Raw genomic sequence first — 20,985 nt, 5'->3', positions numbered from 1 at the left:
TAAGAATCGAATAGTCCAAAAAAACCGAATAAACATTTATTATTTATTTATTCTAATATATATATATATATATATATATATATATATATATATATATATATATATATATATATATATATATATTAATTTGTAATTTATTCTTTAAAATTGGTTCAAAATGTTTCACCTGATAAAAAAATATTAATATGCATTTTCTCTCAAAAAATTTATATCTATAAAATATTTAACTATAACATACCTTCTTAGTAGTTGTTTATAAATTTCAATATCACAACCAAATAATTTGTTTCACTTCTTATGTAAAATTGGGTAATATTATAATTATATATCGTTTTAAAATTTTTCGTTTTTTGAAAACCGAATTATAAAAACCGATCCAACCGAATTGTAATTGGATCGGATCGGATCGGATTTGAATTTAGTTTGGACTATTCGGATCCATGTTTTGAAAACTGAAATCAATTTAGATTCACTTGATTGGATCGGATCAAACCGATCCATCCAAACGAACACCCCTACCTTTGGTAAACAGAAAAAAAATAATAAATAATAAAAAATAAAAACGATGTGTTTACTAACTTTAACTTAGCTAAGTCTATTTTTAAGCTAGTTTTTTTTTTTTTTTTTTTTTTTTTTTTTTTTTAAACTAATTTAATAGTATCACCAAACACGTAAAACACAACCTTAGTGATATTTTTTGTACCAAAATTATATATTTTACATTGGAATTGGAAATGACAAATAGTTTGAAGCCTTTAATAGGAGCAAATTGCCTCTAAAGACTTATTCAATCGATATACAAGAAGCCCTCAAGTTCACATTCACAATACATATACACTAGCCCATTATTATATTTTTGTACAAGAGAAAAATAATGCAAAATCAGCATTTAACAAAAATCTAAAAAGCAACACATGTCTCCAATGAAGATTTAGCCAACCACAACAATCCCGGATCATTCCTTTTCAATACCAAATAAGCTTCCGCTCTTCCAATCTCATCTTGAACAACATCTTCACAAAAACCAATCAAAAACAATATCTCCATTGCACCTACCACATCAAACAATTCAACTCATAAATATAATATTATTATTATATTATATTATTAACAACAAAAACAACAAGGGTAGATATATTAGCAATCAAACAAAAAAGTAAAAAGTGGAGAAAAAAAAAGTTCGTATATAATGTACAAAAATCCATCAATTTTCGACAATATTCATCAATCTTAAACCATAAAGTCTGGATAAAGTATTGTTTCTTTTCCGTCTGATCGAGATTAAATGACCATTTTACCCTTTACCGAGCATACCCTAACATCTATACTACTCCACAAATCTAATATAATGACCATTTTACCCTTACATTCCAAATAAACAATTCTCACAAAATCCATCAATTTTGACAACAATCATCAATCTTAACCTATGAAGTCATTATGTCCAGATTAATTCCAACCCTAATTAAGTCATGCTAATAAAAGATTTGAAATCACAGAATCAATCAAGATTCAAGAGAAGATGCTCACCATTGTAATTTGCTATGTTCTTCTGGATCACAGGGTTCGCCTGCAAAAAATCAAATAATTAAATAACCAAAAAATATGAGTCTTTAATCTTTAAAAAACTATGATTCTTGAAAATCTTATGAGAAACCTTGCGTAATTTCTTGAACTTTATTTCATCCGGATGTTCAATAACATTCTTCACTATCTTAACCAAAGTCTGAAACACCATTGAAGCCTCTGAAGGACTAACTTCAGATTGCAGGGTCTGAATCGACTTTTTCAATCGATTACATGCCACCATTACAGGATCTTGAATTCTTTGAAGCTCTTCATCATCAGGATCTGGCTCAAATTCATTGCTTTCCATCTTCATTTCATTTTCAGAAACAAAATTAAAATTCCCCTCAATTTTTTCACAAGTAATTCTGATTTCAGACTCCATAGGTTCATTTACACTATCATCTGGATCAGGTTCTTGTTTTTGAACCACTTCATTTTCATCAGGGTCAGGTTCGTAATTTTGTTCAATGATAGCAATAGAAGCATCAGGGTCAGGTTCGTAATTTTGTTCAATGATATCAATAGAAGCATCAGGGTCAGGTTCATAATTTTGTTCAATGATATCAATAGAAGCATCAGGGTCAGGTTCGTAATTTTGCTCAATAAGTTCCATAGAATCATCAGGATCTGGTTCTTGATGGGATTCAGATGGATTGATGGATGTGATTACTAAACGATTATAAGCAGCAGCAACTGATGATGCTCGAGCACTTGCTAATGAACTGTTTGATGAGTTTCCTCCAAGTTTATGGGAAAATTTATGATTTTCAACATGGAAATTTGGTTCATATTGTTGATTTGTGTGGGACCCACTTAAGGTGTGACCCGTGGATCTTGTCCAGTCTAGAGAATTGGCCTCAAGGTTGAGCTGTTCATAGTGAAACAAGATTAGCAAAAAGGGTTTTGAATTTTGATTCAAAGTTTGATTTTTTTTTTTTGTTGTTACCTGTTTATCAAGAGCATAGAATTTAGCATCATGTTCAGAGAAAACCATATGAGCCTGAAAGAAAGAAGAGTTTTTTAGTAAAAAAGAAAGCACCCTTTTATAAAAAATGGAAGCTTGAATTGATAAAGATGCTTACAAGTTCATGTAAAAGAGTCTTTTTAATGCTTTGGTATTTTCTGAATCCCTTCAGGTCATCAGTTCTAAGGCGCAAAGATATCTCCTCACCTTTATTCTGAAGAAAAAAGTAATAAAGATAAAAAAAAAAAAGTAAGAAACTGATTTTTATATTTTGTTTTTTTTTTATAAAATTGGTGGTGAGTTTTACCTTGTTAAGACCAAGGATGCATACTGGGCTTACACCAACATAACCCTCTGGAGCCATTTCAGTCATGATTCCCACACGCCATTTATGCTTTTTTTTTAATAAACAAATAAGATATAAGATTATAGATTATAAAAAGTGTTTATAAAAATATAAAACTATACAATACCTTATTCATGACAGCTACAATTCCTCGATCTGCAGCAAGTGTGTGCATTAGTCTGAGTGCTTCTGAAGGTGGAGGATTTAGCTATAAAACATATGTAATAATTGATATAATCATGTCAATTTTGATTAAAACTAGATGAAAGTATATGATGAAATGAATGCATAAATCATTAAATACCTTGATTCCTGGAAGATCAAGTGTTTTAAAATCACCAAAAATATAACTTCCTTGAGGAAGCTTCAATGGGGAATCAAACCCGTTTGACATTCTTTGCCTCATTCGCTTCTCTTCTTCATCAAATCCAGCTATCCTCATGTCTGTTCTAGAACTTTCTAGAACTTGATCGATCTCTTCTTTTGGCACTCCCATCATCCGTATAGGTTTGCCCTATAAGTATAAAGTAGGTGATTAAGAACAAGGGTATGTACATTTTGTTTTAGTATTAGGAGAATACACAATAGAAAGATTTGGCACCTCAAGAATGGATGTTTCTTGTAAAGTGAGGTGAGAGTGTTGATCGGAAAATGGGGATAACAGTTTTGATGATTTATGGGATTGAACAATGAGCTTCAAAGTATCTGGTTTCACTGCTGTCAATTTCTGTAATTCGTGCCCTAATTCTTCGAGAGTGGCATCTAAATTCATAGTCGCGACATAATTCTTCCCCCTCCATGTAACCGATATATCATTGGTATTTCTTTCGCGCTCCATTTTTAGTTCCTGAAAGAAGTAGGTGAGTATTACTATGACTAACCAGAAACTTGAATCGGAACCCTAAATTACCAACAAGAAGTAGGTGGCTATTACTAAGTAGCATCTTCATTGATCTCGACGTTTTATCCATGTCAAAATTATATCTTAGGGCTTGAAATTGCATTGAAAGAGACTAATATTCAATCTCAACTTCATATATTGATCGACTACAAAACTAAGGCTTCGATCATCGTAAAAGCATCAAACCACACAGTACCCAGAGCATTAATCAACAGGATTATAAAATTCGGAAGCAATTCAAGGGGTAATAAGAAGGAAAAAACCGAATTCGACCATATATAAGACGAAAAACGCGAGGAAAAGAAAAGATTTTGGATAAATTACTTAGAAAGGATACCCATGTATCTAAATTGATCAAAATCTTAAAAGGAGACATATGTATATCTATGGAAGGCGTAAGAATCATGTTTTCTTCAAGACAGATAAATCAAACTGAAAAAGATCGAGCTCAGATTGAAAATTCGAGAGAATTTACCTCTAATGGGTGTACCAATCACGATGAAAACTGCGAATTGTAAGGAAAATCGTAGATTGCTAAATTTACGATGTGTTTTTGTATTTATGTGTGTGAATATGGTGGAAGGAGGAAGAAGTATGTGGCTTGATGAAGGGAGAAGTATGGATACGTAAATGCTGACGTAAGAAAGAGTAGATGGTTCCAGATGAATCGACTTTGACTTTTATTCAAACCTCCACACGGTGGTGAACTCGGTTATCTCCGGCATGTGGATTTGTAAATGTTGAAATTTTTTTAATTTTTAATAAAATAATAAGAATTACATATTTAAGCTTCATAAATTAGTCTGCAAAATGTAGTGTTTGGATTTTTTTTTTCTTATATTGCAATAATTAAATAGTCAATTATTTTTGTGTTTAATAAGCAAAATATACATTGTTATTTATTTAACTTTAAAATATGGTAAATTATTTTCCTATTTCAAGAAAATAACATATGTAAACTTTACTTTCCAATAATACAAAAAAAAAAAATCTGTATCAAGATACAACTAACAAAAAGTATATCAAAGTGTATAGAGTGATGAACTCATGTAAGATTTATAGTTAAAAAGACTAACTGATATGACTCCTATAAGTTTAATTAATGATTGATATGTTTTTTATTAGATCTAATTAGATGTTGGGTCAAATTCATATCAGATTTAAAGTCATATTAGACTTATTGATATGTTTTCTATTGGGTTTGATTAGATGTTGGATCATATTCGGATCATATTCAGATTGTTTATTGTTTGATATCACAATTTGAAGTTTTTGATCATATTCAGATTGTTTGATGTCACAATTTAAAGTTTTTTATTCGGTCTAATAACCAAGATACACTTTTTAATGGGTAGAGGCTTGATCTAACTCAATTAGATATTGATTTTATCAACAACCATGACTCAACTTCTAAAAATTCTAAAAACAACATTGTTCAAAACGATTTAAAATAATAATAATAATAATAACTAGAAAGGTTACCCCCGCTACGCGGGGGCCAGAAGCTTTCAATGTTGTTTTCGAATCGATAAATATGACAGACGTAGAAAGTGCAAGGATGACAAGCTCGGGCTTTGCCCCAGACCGTCTTGTTCATGTTTTTATGAAAAAATATAAAAGTTTTGACTGCAAGGACCAGAAGTGTGAAAATGGCTAAACAATTAAAGCGGTAGGAATTAACAAGTTTTTAGAAAAGAGATCAAAGTTGTCGAACCGTTAAAGTTTTGTGGCCAGACTTTAAATATTAAAAGGTTCCTAAATAGAAAAGGGATCAAAGTTGTCAAACCATTAAAGTTTTGTGGCCAAACTTTAAATATTAAAAGGTTCCTAAAAACGTAAAAATATCGATTATAAGGACCAAAAGTGTCAAAATGGCTAAAAAATGAGGACCAAAGTTGTCAAACCGTTAAATTTTTGTGGCCAAACTTTAAATATTAAAAGATTCCTAAATAAAATAGGGATCAAAGTTGTCAAACCGTTAAAGTTTTGTGGCCAAACTTTAAATATTAAAAGGTTCCTAAAAATGTAAAAATATCGATTACAAGAACCAAAAGTGTTAAAATGGCTAAAAAATGAGGACCAAAGTTGTCAAATCGTTAAAGTTTTGTGGCCAAACTTTTAATATTAAAAGGTTCCTAAATAGAAAAGGGATCAAAGTTGTCAAACCGTTAAAATTTTGTGGCCAAACTTTAAATATTAAAAGGTTCCTAAAAAATATAAAAATATTGATTACAATGACCAAAAGTGTCAAAATGGCTAAAAAATGAGGACCAAAGTTGCCAAAGTACAGGGACCAATTCTGCCAAAAAAACAACATAAAGTCCAGTGACTAAAATAGACAAAAATTATGGAAGTTCACTATTCATAAGAAACAATTTCCATATTATATATATATATATATATATATATATATATATATATATATATATATATATATATATAATTATTTAAACGTTTGTTTGCATTTTTATAATTATTTTTTGAAGTTATTGAATATTAATTTCTAGTTATATATATACAAGTATCATCTTTTCTAACGAATGGTATTCTCAGTACTTTTGGTTTCGTTACTGTTGAGTTAGGGGAAATTTGATAATGTGTACAATGCTCTCTCTCTCTCTCTCTCTCTCTCTCTCTCTCTCTCTCTCTCTCATCCGAGTTCAGGATGAACTGAATTTTCTATGTATGTTCTCATTTGTGTTGGTTAGACTTTGGAACCATCTTAATTGAATTAGTATTGGTTGAAATAGAATGCCCAAAAAAGAGTTGTTATTGTTATTTTTTCAGCAATTTTAAACTTATGCATATTTTTCGTCATTTTTGAACGGTCAAAGATAGTCATCCTTGACAAATTATTTTTTCGTTAACTACATAATTTTTAATCAAACTATGTCTTTCATTTTTTTTCAATTAAAATTAAATTTTATTGTAACACCCTGACCCTCATGTATTAATTTTACAACTTTATTTTCATATTGGAAGGTTTACTCGACGAGTTGGATGCCCTGACTCGTCGAGTAGGAACGTTTTCGGCCCTGTGTTTAAGTGGCCAACTCACTGACTCGGAGGAGCGACTTGACGAGTTGGAGCTGGAGGATGAAACTCTAATTTTCGGGGTTTTACACTCTATTTAAAGGGTCATTAGCCTCCCTTAGCCCCACTCACAGCCCCTTGTGAGTCCAGAAACCCTAAATCGTCGTTTTTCTCTCTTGTTGTGTGATATTAAGCCTTGTGGTGGATTGTGGAAGGGAGATCTTAAAGTACTCAAGCTTGGAACAAGAGGAAGGCTGTAGATCCGATTTCTTCTTCATCTTAGCATCGTTTTTAAGGTAACGATTTATTACCTTGACCTTTTTCTATCTAGATCTATGCATGTATGAGATTAAGGCCACTTTGGCCATGTTGATATGTTATTTTGGGTATTAGGCGTGATCTAAAGTTGCAACTTCAGATCTAGGCTTATCTTGGTCTGCAATATCATAAAGTTTCAGCCTTTAGTGAGTTAATACCTTCTTCATCCCTTAGAACCTTTCTTTAGCTTGATTTGGGCCATTATCACCTTGCATGTATGTAAAGTTTACAACTTTACGTAAGAAGTATGCCTTAGGAGCTTGGATCTGCATTATGGAGCTTTAAAGTGGCTTAAAAATCGTCTGGATGGAGAAAGGACTCGACGAGTTTCATGGCCAACTCGTCGAGTCCGATGAAGATTGTCGTGTAAGGATTTCTGCATGGACTTGGCGAGTCAGCTAGGGTTTTCCCGACTTTTGAACATGCATGAACTCGGCGAGTTGCAGTGAAGCTCGACGAGTCAACGAGGGATTTCACGACTTCTCGAGTTCAGGAAGGACTCGACAAGTCGGTGAACTGCACTCGACGAGTCGGGTCAACATGGACTGTTGACCTTGACCATTGACTGGGACTTTGACCAAGGGTTGACTAGTTGACTTTTGCGGTATTTTGGTAAATTGGAAATTTATGGAAATGGTCTTATGGTAAATATATGTGGTGGAGTTCGTGGCCGTGGTTCGAGAGTTTGAGTTTATCACTTCGATTCGAAAGTTGAGAGGTGAGTTATCCTCACTATACTAAGGGGTCTAAGGTACCAAGGCCGACCCGTTGGATTTGATATTCCAGTAGTTGATGATGTGTTGAGTATGAGATAGTTATACATGCTAGTTTGCTATGCCAGTTAGGTAGATATGTAGAACTACCTGTGTTACTGTTTGATTATCTGTATGTGCAATTAGTTGTATATGTAGACATGTTGTTTGGGTAGGGTTGAGGTTGCACTGCTTCGTGCGGTGACCAACAAACCCTGGAGTATGCCAGATATGAGCTGAGGGACGAGAAGGCATACGAGACACATACTGAGGAATCATTAGCATACCAGATACGAGCTGAGGACTAAGTGGTAGACTCGTACTGAGGGCTTGAGTGTATTGGAGCATTCCAGTTGCGAGCTGAGGGCCAGGGGAGCATGCCAGACTCGCACTGAGGGCTAATCAGTTATATTTTAGTCTTAGGATTGAAGGGGGGCAAACCAGTCATAAGTCGTGGGCTCGAAAGCAAACCAAACTTATGCTATGGGCTCGGAGGCAAGCCAGATGTAAGCTGTGGGCTCGGAAGGCAAGCCAGACTCACACTGTGGGCCTAGGGGGTAATCCAGTCTGTAGAGTGGTGGACCCATTACACGTTGTTATTATATGTACTGCTTGTTATGTATCAGTATTTTTGGGGAACTCACTAAGCTTTGGGCTTACAGTTTCAATTTTGTTTCAGGTTCATCAGATGATCGCGGGAAGGCAAAGGCGTGATCATACAGCTCCTCATGTTTATGACTTTGTTTCTGGGATACTCTGATATTATACTATTTTGAAAACAAGTTTTGTAATGATTAATGGTTTTGAAATGTTTTTAAAAGTTTAAATTTGGCATGATTTTTATGGGTGTTACATTTATCATTTTTAATAAATCTTAATTTATCATTTTGGTATCTATCTATCTATTTCGTCTTTCTTGAAACCAGTCTCAAGCTTTTTTTTGTACGATCTCATGATATTTCAATGAGCCTTTTTCGGCCCAAACAAGATACTAACACCAAATGGACCTCAACTTCAACGTTGTGTGGCCTTCCAACCCATCTACAGCCAAAAACTTATTTCTCTTTGTTTCTCTAAGATGGTTGTTTGGCAGGATTTGAATTTTTAAGATCTGAATTTCTAAGAGGGTCTGAAATTTTAAGAGCTGAATGTTTAACATGATGTTTGGTTGGGTCCTCTGAATTGTTGTGTTGAATTATTAAAATAACCATTTTACCCTTCTGTTTTATTTTTTATTGAATTCAACTGTTTGTTTAGAAAATAACCTAATAAATTTCTTAAATTAGTATAAAAAAATATAAACACCATATAAAATCCAAATCTAGCATAAATCAAAATTAAACTCAAATCCAAATCAAACATAAATATTTTCAAATCCACAAAATCATACTAAAATCCAAATAAAATCCTACAAATTTAATTTGAACCCAATTGATTCGTAATCTGGTCACACAAATTATCCATGTATTCATTGCCTTGTGAACCATATTCCATATCTTGTTGTTTTGGCCATCATTCTCTCCCCGTTGTGCTTGACCATTGTTCTCCTCGAACGTCATAAATAACTCATCATGAATATTACATTTCCTTATGAAATTATGGACTGCAAAATGATAGTTTCATTTTATTTACTTCTTTTTATAGTTTTTTTAGCACATTTCATTTGCATTTTAGTTAATTTCCATGCATATTTTCCCTTTTGTTATTTTTATGACCATTTCGGGTACTTTCTAGTTTCTTGAGCATTATTGCAGATTTTCTTGGAGACTAGCTGAGCGGGACTCTTGGGAGGAGATTGGACTTGAAGAGCAATGGGGATTTCATGCTTGATGGCTATGGAGGTGATTCATGGAGTGGACTTGTCAATTGCTTGAAGGCTTGTAAGTGTTGAACTTTAAATTTGAAAGGCACGGGAAAATTCTTGAGTGTGCAAGATCGATGTTTAGGAGTTTGTGGAAGTTTTGAGTGATGTGGAAAGACAAATTGGGCTCAAATTGAAGAAATATTGAAAAAAATGGGCTAGAAGCTGATTGGACTCGAACTGGGCCAATGGATTAGCTGTGAGGGCCCAAGACTTGAAGAAGCCCAAAATACCCGTCAGAGTCCGTGGCCCGCGTAAGATTCCCCGCGGCCCGCGTGGATTCCTGACAAGGGCAATTTCGGGATTTTGCTAAGAGATCTATATTGGGAAGGTGGGTGTGCCTCTTTAGCCTGATCTTGGAGGTCCAATTTTTATACTTTCTCTCTGGAGTTTGGAGCACTTTTGGAGGCCAAGAACACTTGAAGAATATCTTCTTTTCATCTCTTGATTCTTGTCAAATTTTTGGTACAATCTTAACTAACTTTGTTTCTTTGAGTTTAGCCATGCTTGGCTAAACTAATCTTGGTTGACTTTTTGTTGAATCCTTTGAACTTTTGTTGAATGTTGAAGAATCCATGAACTTATTCTTAAATCTTTATGTAAATGTTTTTTGTTTTATCATATTATCACTACTAGTATGTTTTTATTCATGAGTTTAAATGTGTTTGTGGTGATTAGTTGGCTAATTTCTTGATTAAGTAAATGATCCTCAAATTAGCAAGCAACAAATGATTTTTGTGTTGTTTTTGCTTCACACAATCATAAAAACATTTCCTCCAACATGGTGGTGAAAGCAATTGACTCCTCTTGGATTTGGTGACTTTTTGGTTCTTAATGCTAGTTGACTTTCACTAATTACATGCTATTTGGAATTAGTGACTTTGACTAAGGAAATTGTTATGAGCTTCTCTAGCCATTTCAACAATTAAAAAAAGTCTAGGTAATCTCAAGCTCCTTTGATTACTATAGCCAAATTAAGGATTTAAATCAAAGTATTGCACCATTGGATTCTAATGATATGTTCATCAAAAGTCAAAGTGAGGAAACTTTAAGTCAACCATCTCTCCCTTATTGATTTTACATCAAACCCTTACTTTTTTTTGCATTTGTCTATTTAAATCATAGTTAACTCTAGTTTGTTTCAAGTATTTCAAAACACCAAAACCCCCAATTTATTTTATTGTCATTTTACAAGTGTTTTTACAAAGAGATTTTTCATAGAGTTATAAATTGAACCAATCTCCGTGGATTCGATCCCTTTACCACTATACACTATTTTAGTGTGTAATAATTAGGGTTATTATTTGTGTTGGCCTCGACAACCACCAAATTTTTGGCGCCGTTGTCGGGGATTGGTTTTGATTTAATCAGTTTGTTTCTATATGCCTAGATCTCATTGTGCATGTACTTTAGTTTAAAACTCAAAATTTGAAGAAAAAAGTGTGGTTCGGGAATGAACACTCCTAGCATTGAAGATAAACTTTCTGATCTAGCTCAGTTAGTTATGATGATTGAAAGTGACCAAAGTGTGCAGCCCACGCCTCTTCTTTGTGATTTTTATGCCCATAATGGACATCAATCCGACATGTGTCCATATTTACAAGGAGAATGGGAAGAAGTGCAAGAGAAGGGAAGCTACTACTGGTCAAACCAATGGAGTTATGATCAACCTCAACATGATCAATGGTGGGACAACAACCAAGCTTGGGGATACAACCAATACCAAAGCTCATACCAAGGTTGGAGAAGTGACCAATATCAACAACCTCCACAGTTCCAACATCCATATCCTTCACCTTCTCAACAACCTTAAATGCCAAGCATGTCCTTAGAGGACATTGTGAAGAGCATTGCCACATCTACCCAAAATTTCCAGGAAACAACGCAAGCTAGCCTCAAAAGCTTAGAGCAACAAATAACACAACTTGCTCAAACAATAAGTATAATGGAAGATCAAGACAAACTACCATCTAAAGAGAGCCCATGTTCCATTCCTTTGAAAGATGAGAAAAGTTTTGATGGCCCAAGAGTGTTATATGGAGAAGAGGAAGAAGGCGTAGAAATGGAAGAGGCTATCAAGGAGGAAGAAAAAATTGAGAAAGATGTCAATGAAACTATAGAGGAAGTGTTCGGTGTTAACAAAAGAGAGGTTGAGCCACCACTACCATTGAGAAACTAACTCCAGTGGTAGATGAACCACAAGAGCCAGGAACGATGAATCTATCGGACCCTTTAAATGATACATATCCCGAGAAGGAGGAGACCTAACCGGTCACCAGCTCGACCACCATGTCAAAGAGGGAAGAGTTGGTCACCTTACTGAAAAGGTACATGGAAGAATATGGTTGGGTGATTGCTATTATCAAAGGTCTAAGTCCGGTATGGTTCTCCCGTAAAAAGAAAGTTAAATACAAGAAAAGAGTCCCAATGGAGGTGTGGAAACTAAAAAATGTCGACACGGGGCAAATTTTCAATGTTAATGGACATCGGTTGAAACCTTTGTATGAAGGTTTTGATTCAAATGTCCAAGATGTCATCCATTTGGATGCCCCAAAGTGTTAAAGTGAAGTTTGGAGGCGTCTCGCCAAAGACGTTAAAGAAGGACATTTTTGGGAAGCATTGTGCTTTCGTCTTTTATAAAACGAATAAAATGATTTTGATTTTTTTTTTGTTTTGAAAATGTTCATTTTTGAAAAATTTCAAGCTTTATTCTCACCTTTGGTCCAAACTTTTTGTTGTGTTTTTGAAAACGGGACTTTACGAGAATCGTTTTGGCCAAAAATAAGTTTTTAGAAAAATTTCAAATTTTAAGGTGCAGGAAGTCACACGGCCCGCGTAAGGTCGTGTGCGGCTTATATGCGGCCCATTCCTTGCCCGCGTAAAACAATCACCTCTAGCCCTGTTCAGCTCACGCGACCAGCATGCGGGTTCCACGCGGCCCGCGGGGCTGGTTTCAACACTTAGTATTTTTTGAGCTTCAGTTCACGCGGCCTTTACACGGCCCGCGTGTTTTGACCCAAAATTCTTCTGAACCTTTTGTGAACTCAAGAGGAAACCAAGAATGTTACACGCGGCCCGCTCCCCGCCCGCGCTCCAGACAAAAACTCGATTTCCCAGAGATCTACCGGTCAGAATCCCGCGAGACCACCACCATTATTCACCATTTTTCCTCCTCTACAAACCCTTATGCTCTACCCAACCCTCCGATTATGGTCATTTCCGCCATTTCCTTAATCATTGAGGACAATGCTTGTTCTTAAGCTTGGGGTGGGGCATTTCCCTTTCTTTTATTTTTTCATGCATTTTTTTGTTAGGTTGCATATCATATTAGTTTAAGTTAATTTGTATTCAATTTTTTTTATAAAATTTCAAAAAAGATTTTATTTTCTTCTTTTCCACTTTTTATTTTTGCATAACATTTAGCTTAAGGCATTAGCATTCTTGCATTTTTGTTGTCTGTTTATTCTCACCTCTCTTGGATGCCATGGAACAGGTTCACAATTATTGTATCATTATTGGTCCAGGATCTTGTTGCTACCTCACCCATCGAACCGGGACCACTAGCTGCAGTTTGGGATTTCATACTTGGGATCAGATGCTAGTAGCTTAAAGGGGTAAGTGATCATGGCCAGGTAGTTTCATGAAGAATTATGCGTACAATACTAACAACTGTAGGATATACTATAGCAATGAATGTTCTTAGCCTTGCGGTCACTACTGCTGAGAGGATCACACTTGATCATGTTTGAACTGTTAGGATGAAGCATTGGTGCTTGTCCCCGAGTAGAATCCATATCCGGTCTCTTTACCTCACCATATCTTTTTGCGATTTTCTTAGAATTTTAGAGAGTCTTTTAGTTCACATTTGGACATTTTCATTATCTTTGAAAAACCACAAGTTTGAAAAAGGAGCTTACATTACATCTTTATGCTCCACACATGGTCATTTTCACACTTAGATCATTCGCATTATATCATTACCCTTTCAGTTCCACTTACACACCTTTGGGAACCAAATTTTGAGTCAAAGGGTTTTCTTGTTAAAAATTTCGATTGTTAATACATTAACTTCATGTGTTTAAAAAAAAGAATTCAAAAAAAAAGCAAAAAGAAGCATGCAAATTTTCAGTTGCAACTATCTTAGATAGGTGGCCGGTTCAATTATTGAACAAATTTTCCAACATCTTGGTCACCCGGTGTTTGATATTCATTTGTACAGGTCTGTTTTATTGTATATAGATCGAGTTGTTTTTTCTCACAAATTGGTGATGTTAGGGAGACTGTCGAGTCGGATACTACGGGAGGTTTGGGCCAACACTAAGTGAACTGATTCCTATAACGGTGCCCGAGCGATTAAACCCAATTACGCATGATAGAAACCGGCAGACGTGAGATCAAAGTGTACACTTAAAGAAGAGCTCCACACGATCCCATCCAACTGCTTTCTCCGTACTACAGATGTTCTTCATTATATGCATGTTCCAATGGAGATGCGACTACTCATCCCTCCTTACTCACCTAAAGGAGTTGTCCTGGCTGTGGTTTATGGTCCCATTGTCATCGGATGAAAAATTCATGAGGTAATAGCAAGATCAATTCTGACCATGTTGACTAACGGTGATCAGGTTCCGCGGTTCTATCCATTCTTTTTGTTTTCCTTAGGATACTTCATCCCGAGTTCATTTTAGTCTTGTCTTACTTGAGGACAAGTAAGGTTTAAGCTTGGGGTGATTTGATAGTTTCATTTTATTTACTTCTTTTTATAGTTTTTTAGCACATTTCATTTGCATTTTAGTTAATTTCCATGCATATTTTCCCTTTTGTTATTTTTATGACCATTTCGGGTACTTTCTAGTTTCTTGAGCATTATTGCAGATTTTCTTGGAGACTAGCTGAGCGGGACTCTTGGGAGGAGATTGGACTTGAAGAGCAATGGGGATTTCATGCTTGATGGCTATGGAGGTGATTCATGGAGTGGACTTGTCAATTGCTTGAAGGCTTGGAAGTGTTGAACTTTAAATTTGAAAGGCACGGGAAAATTCTTGAGTGTGCAAGATCGATGTTTAGGAGTTTGTGGAAGTTTTGAGTGATGTGGAAAGACAAATTGGGCTCAAATTGAAGAAATATTGAAAAAAATGGGCTAGAAGCTGATTGGACTCGAACTGGGCCAATGGATTAGCTGTGAGGGCCCAAGACTTGAAGAAGCCCAAAATACCCGTCAGAGCCCGTGGCCCGCGTAAGATTCCCCGCGGCCCGCGTGGATTCCTGACAAGGGCAATTTTGGGATTTTGCTAAGAGATCTATATTGGGAAGGTGGGTGTGCCTCTTTAGCCTGATCTTGAGGTCCAATTTTTATACTTTCTCTCTGGAGTTTGGAGCACTTTTGGAGGCCAAGAACACTTGAAGAATATCTTCTTTTCATCTCTTGATTCTTGTCAAATTTTTGGTACAATCTTAACTAACTTTGTTTCTTTGAGTTTAGCCATGCTTGGCTAAACTAATCTTGGTTGACTTTTTGTTGAATCCTTTGAACTTTTGTTGAATGTTGAAGAATCCATGAACTTATTCTTAAATCTTTATGTAAATGTTTTTTGTTTTATCATATTATCACTACTAGTATGTTTTTATTCATGAGTTTAAATGTGTTTGTGGTGATTAGTTGGCTAATTTCTTGATTAAGTAAATGATCCTCAAATGGAATTCATACTCAGCCGCTCTAGTACACATGCTAGTACACCGAAGCACAGAGTCGCTTGTCATCGACATCCGAGCCACAGAGAGCCCTTCCGCCGAACGGGACTCATTTCTCTTCTTATCAAAAACAACTATTCCAAAGAACCGGTTTCAATAATCTGAATAAAGCCATTATCGTCAAAGAGATTCCGTCCCGAACCACTCGTGTAGTCTTCTTCCTGCCTCCCAGTTAGGCCCTATCTCGCTTTCCAAGTCTCATTTGGATGAGGCGCCAAAGTAAAACGGTTGTTCTTCCTTCCCCGCTCCCTCTTTTTCGACATATGCGGCGGCGGGTTACCAGATAAGAGGGGACAACTCCGTTGACCAAGTGAAGGCTGCATAGGCACTAGTCACGAACGTCCAACTCGAAGCAGCTACTTCACCCCTGGAACAAAGCATAGATAGAGACTGAAACCTGTGCGGGGGTAGGGGCGGATGTAGCCAAGTGGATCAAGGTCGGCCCTCCCCCATAAGGCCCCGGAAGTTGTATCTTATCGAGTGGACTTATCAGCGTGACCTGGTTGCAAGGCAGTTCTATCAAATCTAAAATGGGATTTTTAGGGTAGTTTTATCTTCTCTGGTTGCTGGGAGATTTGGCATTAGCAAGCAACAAATGATTTTTGTGTTGTTTTTGCTTCACACAATCATAAAAACATTTCCTCCAACATGGTGGTGAAAGCAATTGACTCCTCTTGGATTTGGTGACTTTTTGGTTCTTAATGCTAGTTGACTTTCACTAATTACGTGCTATTTGGAATTAGTGACTTTGACTAAGGAAATTGTTATGAGCTTCTCTAGCCATTTCAACAATTAAGAAAAGTCTAGGTAATCTCAAGCTCCTTGGATTACTATAGCCAAATTAAGGATTTAAATCAAAGTATTGCACCATTGGATTCTAATGATATGTTCATCAAAAGTCAAAGTGAGGAAACTTTAAGTCAACCATCTCTCCCTTATTGATTTTACATCAAACCCTTACTTTTTTTTGCATTTGTCTATTTAAATCATAGTTAACTCTAGTTTGTTTCAAGTATTTCAAAACACCAAAACCCCCAATTTATTTTATTGTCATTTTACAAGTGTTTTTACAAAGAGATTTTTCATAGAGTTATAAATTGAACCAATCTCCGTGGATTCGATCCCTTTACCACTATACACTATTTTAGTGTGTAATAATTAGGGTTATTATTTGTGTTGGCCTCGACAACCACCACAAAACAAGCAACGACTATATCTCCTTGCACTGGAAAAGGAAAATGAGTCATTTACTTTAGGATTGGGAATCTCACCTTCAAAACAATGTAAGCACGTTCAATAACATTTCTGAGTTGCGCATGTGAATGATTGAATTTATCTTCTTTAGTTAACGCATGTCACCATCGATAACCGGATAACCAATACCTCGTGTTGCGATAAGGAGTCATAAATCCATGAGTGTTGGTGTATATAGCATTGCAAAGGTAATATTTATCTATACACATGAATGAAGGAAGTATTATATATAGAAATTTAAAATCGTATTTCAGAATAAATTTAAAAAGAATTACAAACCTGGAGGAGGGAACGAAAAGCTTGAAGTCGGGTTAAATGCAACTTCTTTCAAAACTCGTGAATCATGTGTTATGCCCTCCCAACCGACCCATACGAATATGAATATCATATCAAAATCACAAATTCCTAAAACATTTTGAAAGCATTCACCTTTTCCTCTTCCGATCAACAGGTACGACTGTATGTACAAGAGTTCAATCTAACGCAAATATTGCTCCAGGAAATATTTTTCTTTTAGCCTATGATGTCTCTCTAAGGAATTTCACGATTGCATTAGAATTTGTTGGCACTATAACTTCTTTTGCAAAAATCATCATTACATTTAACACCTCATGAAAGCATCTATGAACAGTTTTTGTGGAGTGTTGAAACCTTTGTTTGACAATCCTGAACCGTTTATTATGTGCTATAGTTGTCAAGAACATATCCATCTTTTCTTCAACGCTTATATGCCTACTACTTTGCAACCAATTGTTTCGTCTAAAATGATTGCATAAAAGTACATACGCTTCACGTGAAAGATGCATCAACTCATGACATTGTGTAGAAGTTCCATGTAACAATTCTTGTGTATGTTGATGACCGCTTATTTTCGAATCGTTATCAATTGTCCTTCCAATTCTATTGGACGCTAGATTCAACCAATAACAACATAGTGAAATGAAAAATGCAATTTCTTCATCTGAATCCATAAGCAATCTGTTATTTTGAAAATACATAACAATTATATTAACAACATATAACGTAAAAATTCATCAAGTAATACAAAACATCAAGTCATTCATGTCATAAAATTCTAGTTCAAACTAAAGATCAAGTAATCCAAAACATCAAGTCATTTTTGTCATATAAAAATATAGTTCAAAACAAAGATCAAGTAATCCAAAACATCAAGTCATTCTTGTCATATAAAAATCTAGTTCAAACCAAAGATAAAGTAATTGAAAACATCTAGTTATCCAAAACATGAAGTGTTCAAAACATCTAGTTATCAACAAAAACCATCAAATCATTCAAAACATCTACTTAGCGAAACATTCCACAATATGCTCCAATAGTCTTGACCCAATTCTCACAAACAGCTGGATCAATGGTTAACCACACGTGCCTCTTATCCGCACCTTCACCAAAAGGAGCAACATCAGTAGTGTATCTTGGATCAAATATTCCTCATCCTAACTTCTCCAACTTTTCCATACACACACCCAATTTTGAAGAAGCATGTTTTTCCACAAATATCTTAGCAATTGTTGCAATATCTTCCCCGATTTCAAGCAATCTTGAATTCGATGCATCTTTACTCTTATCTTTACTTTTATTTTGACATTTTGTTGTATTTGTAGTCTTTTGTTTTTTTAATGAGCAGAGGACTCCTTACTGAGACCTACAGTTTCTTGTTGAGTGCAATCGATGTCATCAAAGTCATGCAAACTATAGTGGCTTGAATCTTGACTAGGACGGGGAAGGGTAGAAGTTGGCCAACAACTATGATTGCCTGTCGCAGTCACGTCTTCAAACAATTGTGTGCAAAGGTCGGGGTACGGTAGTGGCGTGCGTCTCAAAGAATCCACATGTTTGTTTGACTTTCTGGAAAAAATATTTTATTATTTAAACATGATAATATATTTTTTATAAGTAAACAAAACACCTTCGATTCTAGTTCCCATTCTTCTTTGGAAAGATTGAAGGTGTTAGTTGTCGGATTGTACACATAGCTGGTTTTGTTTTTTAACTTCAAAAAAGCATAAAAAAAATTCAACATCAACATTTCATCACATCCATTGAACACATTTAAATTTGATCGTATACCATCAAAATCGAGCATAACATCAAATATAGATTACGATTTAACAAATCAGAAACCGATAAGCATAACATAAGAATGGATTTCGATTTTTGATTTTCGACTTTAGGGGGAAAGAAGGAAGAAACAAAAGAAGAGCAATCGATTTTCAAAAGAAGAGAACGAACTTGTTTTCGGTTTTTGATTTTTGAGTTTAGGGCACAATCCGAGATATGCAGAGGTGCAGCGGCGTTGGCGTTGCAAGGGTGCTGTGACATCGACGTTGGGGTGGGCGATGTTGTTTCAGGCAATGTCGTCGGAGATATGCAGACGCGAATGGAAGAAGACGTTGGATTAGAAGACGCACAGAACAGAGAAGAGGAGGCAGGTTATGTTCGATTGTGTGGTTTAGGGCAAAACAAGAATCACATTCTTTTTTTAAAATTCAGACTTTGTTGCGTATCTGAAAAATTAAGAGGTGTTTTTAATTTTAAACAGGGGCGGATCCAAGGGGATCCCGGGGTAGCCCGGGATACCCCTCAAAAAATTTTCGGTAGTGTAATTTTTGTTTACGTATCCCTCAAAAAAAAAAATTCGGTATAGTGTATATATACGCATCCCTCCACTTATAAATACAAATAAACAGTTGGTCTGCTGGTCAAGGTGTTAGGTTATTGAAGTAAAGGTCTCAAGATCAATTCATGCTTTTTACATATTCTTTGTTTACTTTTGTTTTATTTTCCCAGCTATTCTATCCCACATCGCAAAACACATGTAAACTCAGCCATTTTAAAAGGTAAAAAATAAGACGCAAACAATAGATCTGAATCTGAATTTTTAAGACATTGTCTCTTAATTTTACAATTAAGAGGTAAACAAACAAGACCTAAATCACATTTAGTATTTCCTTGATTAATTTTATTGATCATCGCACGGTGAAAATCCCCTAAATACCCTTTAAATAACATAGTTAATTATTTTATAGGATTAACATTATATTTCAACATCTCAATCTCCATTTTTACTAATTTTTGCGATTTAGATAATATACTTTTCCAAACTGTCAAAACTAGTCAATATGTTGTGAACTCTTTAGCTAAATGTTTCATATCTTACACAATGCAATAACATTATATGCTTCCCATACCCATGTTTAAGAACTTAACACTTTAAAATCCATATATACTAAATACACATTCATGTGTCATACATGTACCTTATTTTTGGATGATGGATCAACCACATAGATATGCTTGTAAACAATTCATAATCATACATAATAAACAAATTCTCAATGCCTTAAAACACAATTGTACTTTTATGCCTAAGGTATAGCACTTAGAAACAAATTTCTATAACTTGAAATTCTTAGCAAATTAGGAGTATTTGATGGATTACATACACTAAATAATTTTTTTAAGGTCTTACAAAATGAAGTCAGAAAGAAACTCAGGTGCACTTGGATCATTTATGGTCCTTCTTTCCTCGATGCAAGTCATTTACATGTGAGCTTTATTCGAGGGACGATTTTGCCCTTGATGAATGATGATGGTGTTCATAAATTGGTCAGGAACTCGAAACGATACCATAATTCTCAATCTCCCATTAATCGGACGATTTTGCCCTTGACGAAAATGATCATGCCCACTGATGAAACTGATGGATTTGGTGATGACACCATTTAAAAATACTGATTTTGGCACTATGTAATGAAATGTCTTGAGTTCGGAACTGTTTTTCCCAAACTGCCCCTCGTTTGGACAGTTCTGCCCTCGAAGATGAATCTAGTTACAAAGGTGGTTGCAATTCTGGTAGTGTCGATTCCTAGTACTAGATATCTACTTACTATATTACTTTTTTATTTATTATTTATGTATAGTTTGCTGTTGTTAAAAAAAATCTATTTGTTTTTATAAAATAAATCATGATGATAATAATTGTTCTAATTTATTTTACGAATTTTTGTTGAAAATTAAATAAGAAGTTGTTGGGGATTTGGGAATTAAATTACTTCTTTTTGTCGTCTCTATTTATGGAGTAGGGAATGGCTTTTACTTTAGTGATCAAGATTTAAGAATCGCATTCCACATCGATTTCATTTTATGTGCCTCCATTTTAGTTGGGGTAGCACCCACACTAATTAAATATTTCATTTTTACTTGTAACTAATTCCA

At 35.0% G+C, this 20,985-nt stretch overlaps 1 protein-coding gene across 1 annotated transcript; it reads right to left on the bottom strand.

Moving 5' to 3' along the window:
• Positions 1 to 672: 672 nt before the first annotated feature.
• Positions 673 to 4,413, bottom strand: LOC111902817 (uncharacterized). The gene is made up of 10 exons (XM_023898632.3): positions 4,256 to 4,413; positions 3,481 to 3,726; positions 3,184 to 3,393; positions 3,007 to 3,087; positions 2,841 to 2,927; positions 2,652 to 2,747; positions 2,516 to 2,569; positions 1,658 to 2,437; positions 1,531 to 1,570; positions 673 to 1,052 (listed from the first exon to the last, which is right to left on the bottom strand). The coding sequence occupies exons 2-10, from the start codon at positions 3,715 to 3,717 to the stop codon at positions 901 to 903; spliced, it is 1,737 nt and encodes a 578-aa protein (XP_023754400.1). The 5' UTR covers positions 3,718 to 3,726; positions 4,256 to 4,413; the 3' UTR covers positions 673 to 900.
• Positions 4,414 to 20,985: the final 16,572 nt, after the last annotated feature.

This window comes from Lactuca sativa, chromosome 7 (genome assembly GCF_002870075.4).
Source record: "Lactuca sativa cultivar Salinas chromosome 7, Lsat_Salinas_v11, whole genome shotgun sequence".
NCBI lineage: Eukaryota > Viridiplantae > Streptophyta > Magnoliopsida > Asterales > Asteraceae > Lactuca > Lactuca sativa.
This window is presented reverse-complemented; position numbering and strand designations above follow the sequence as displayed.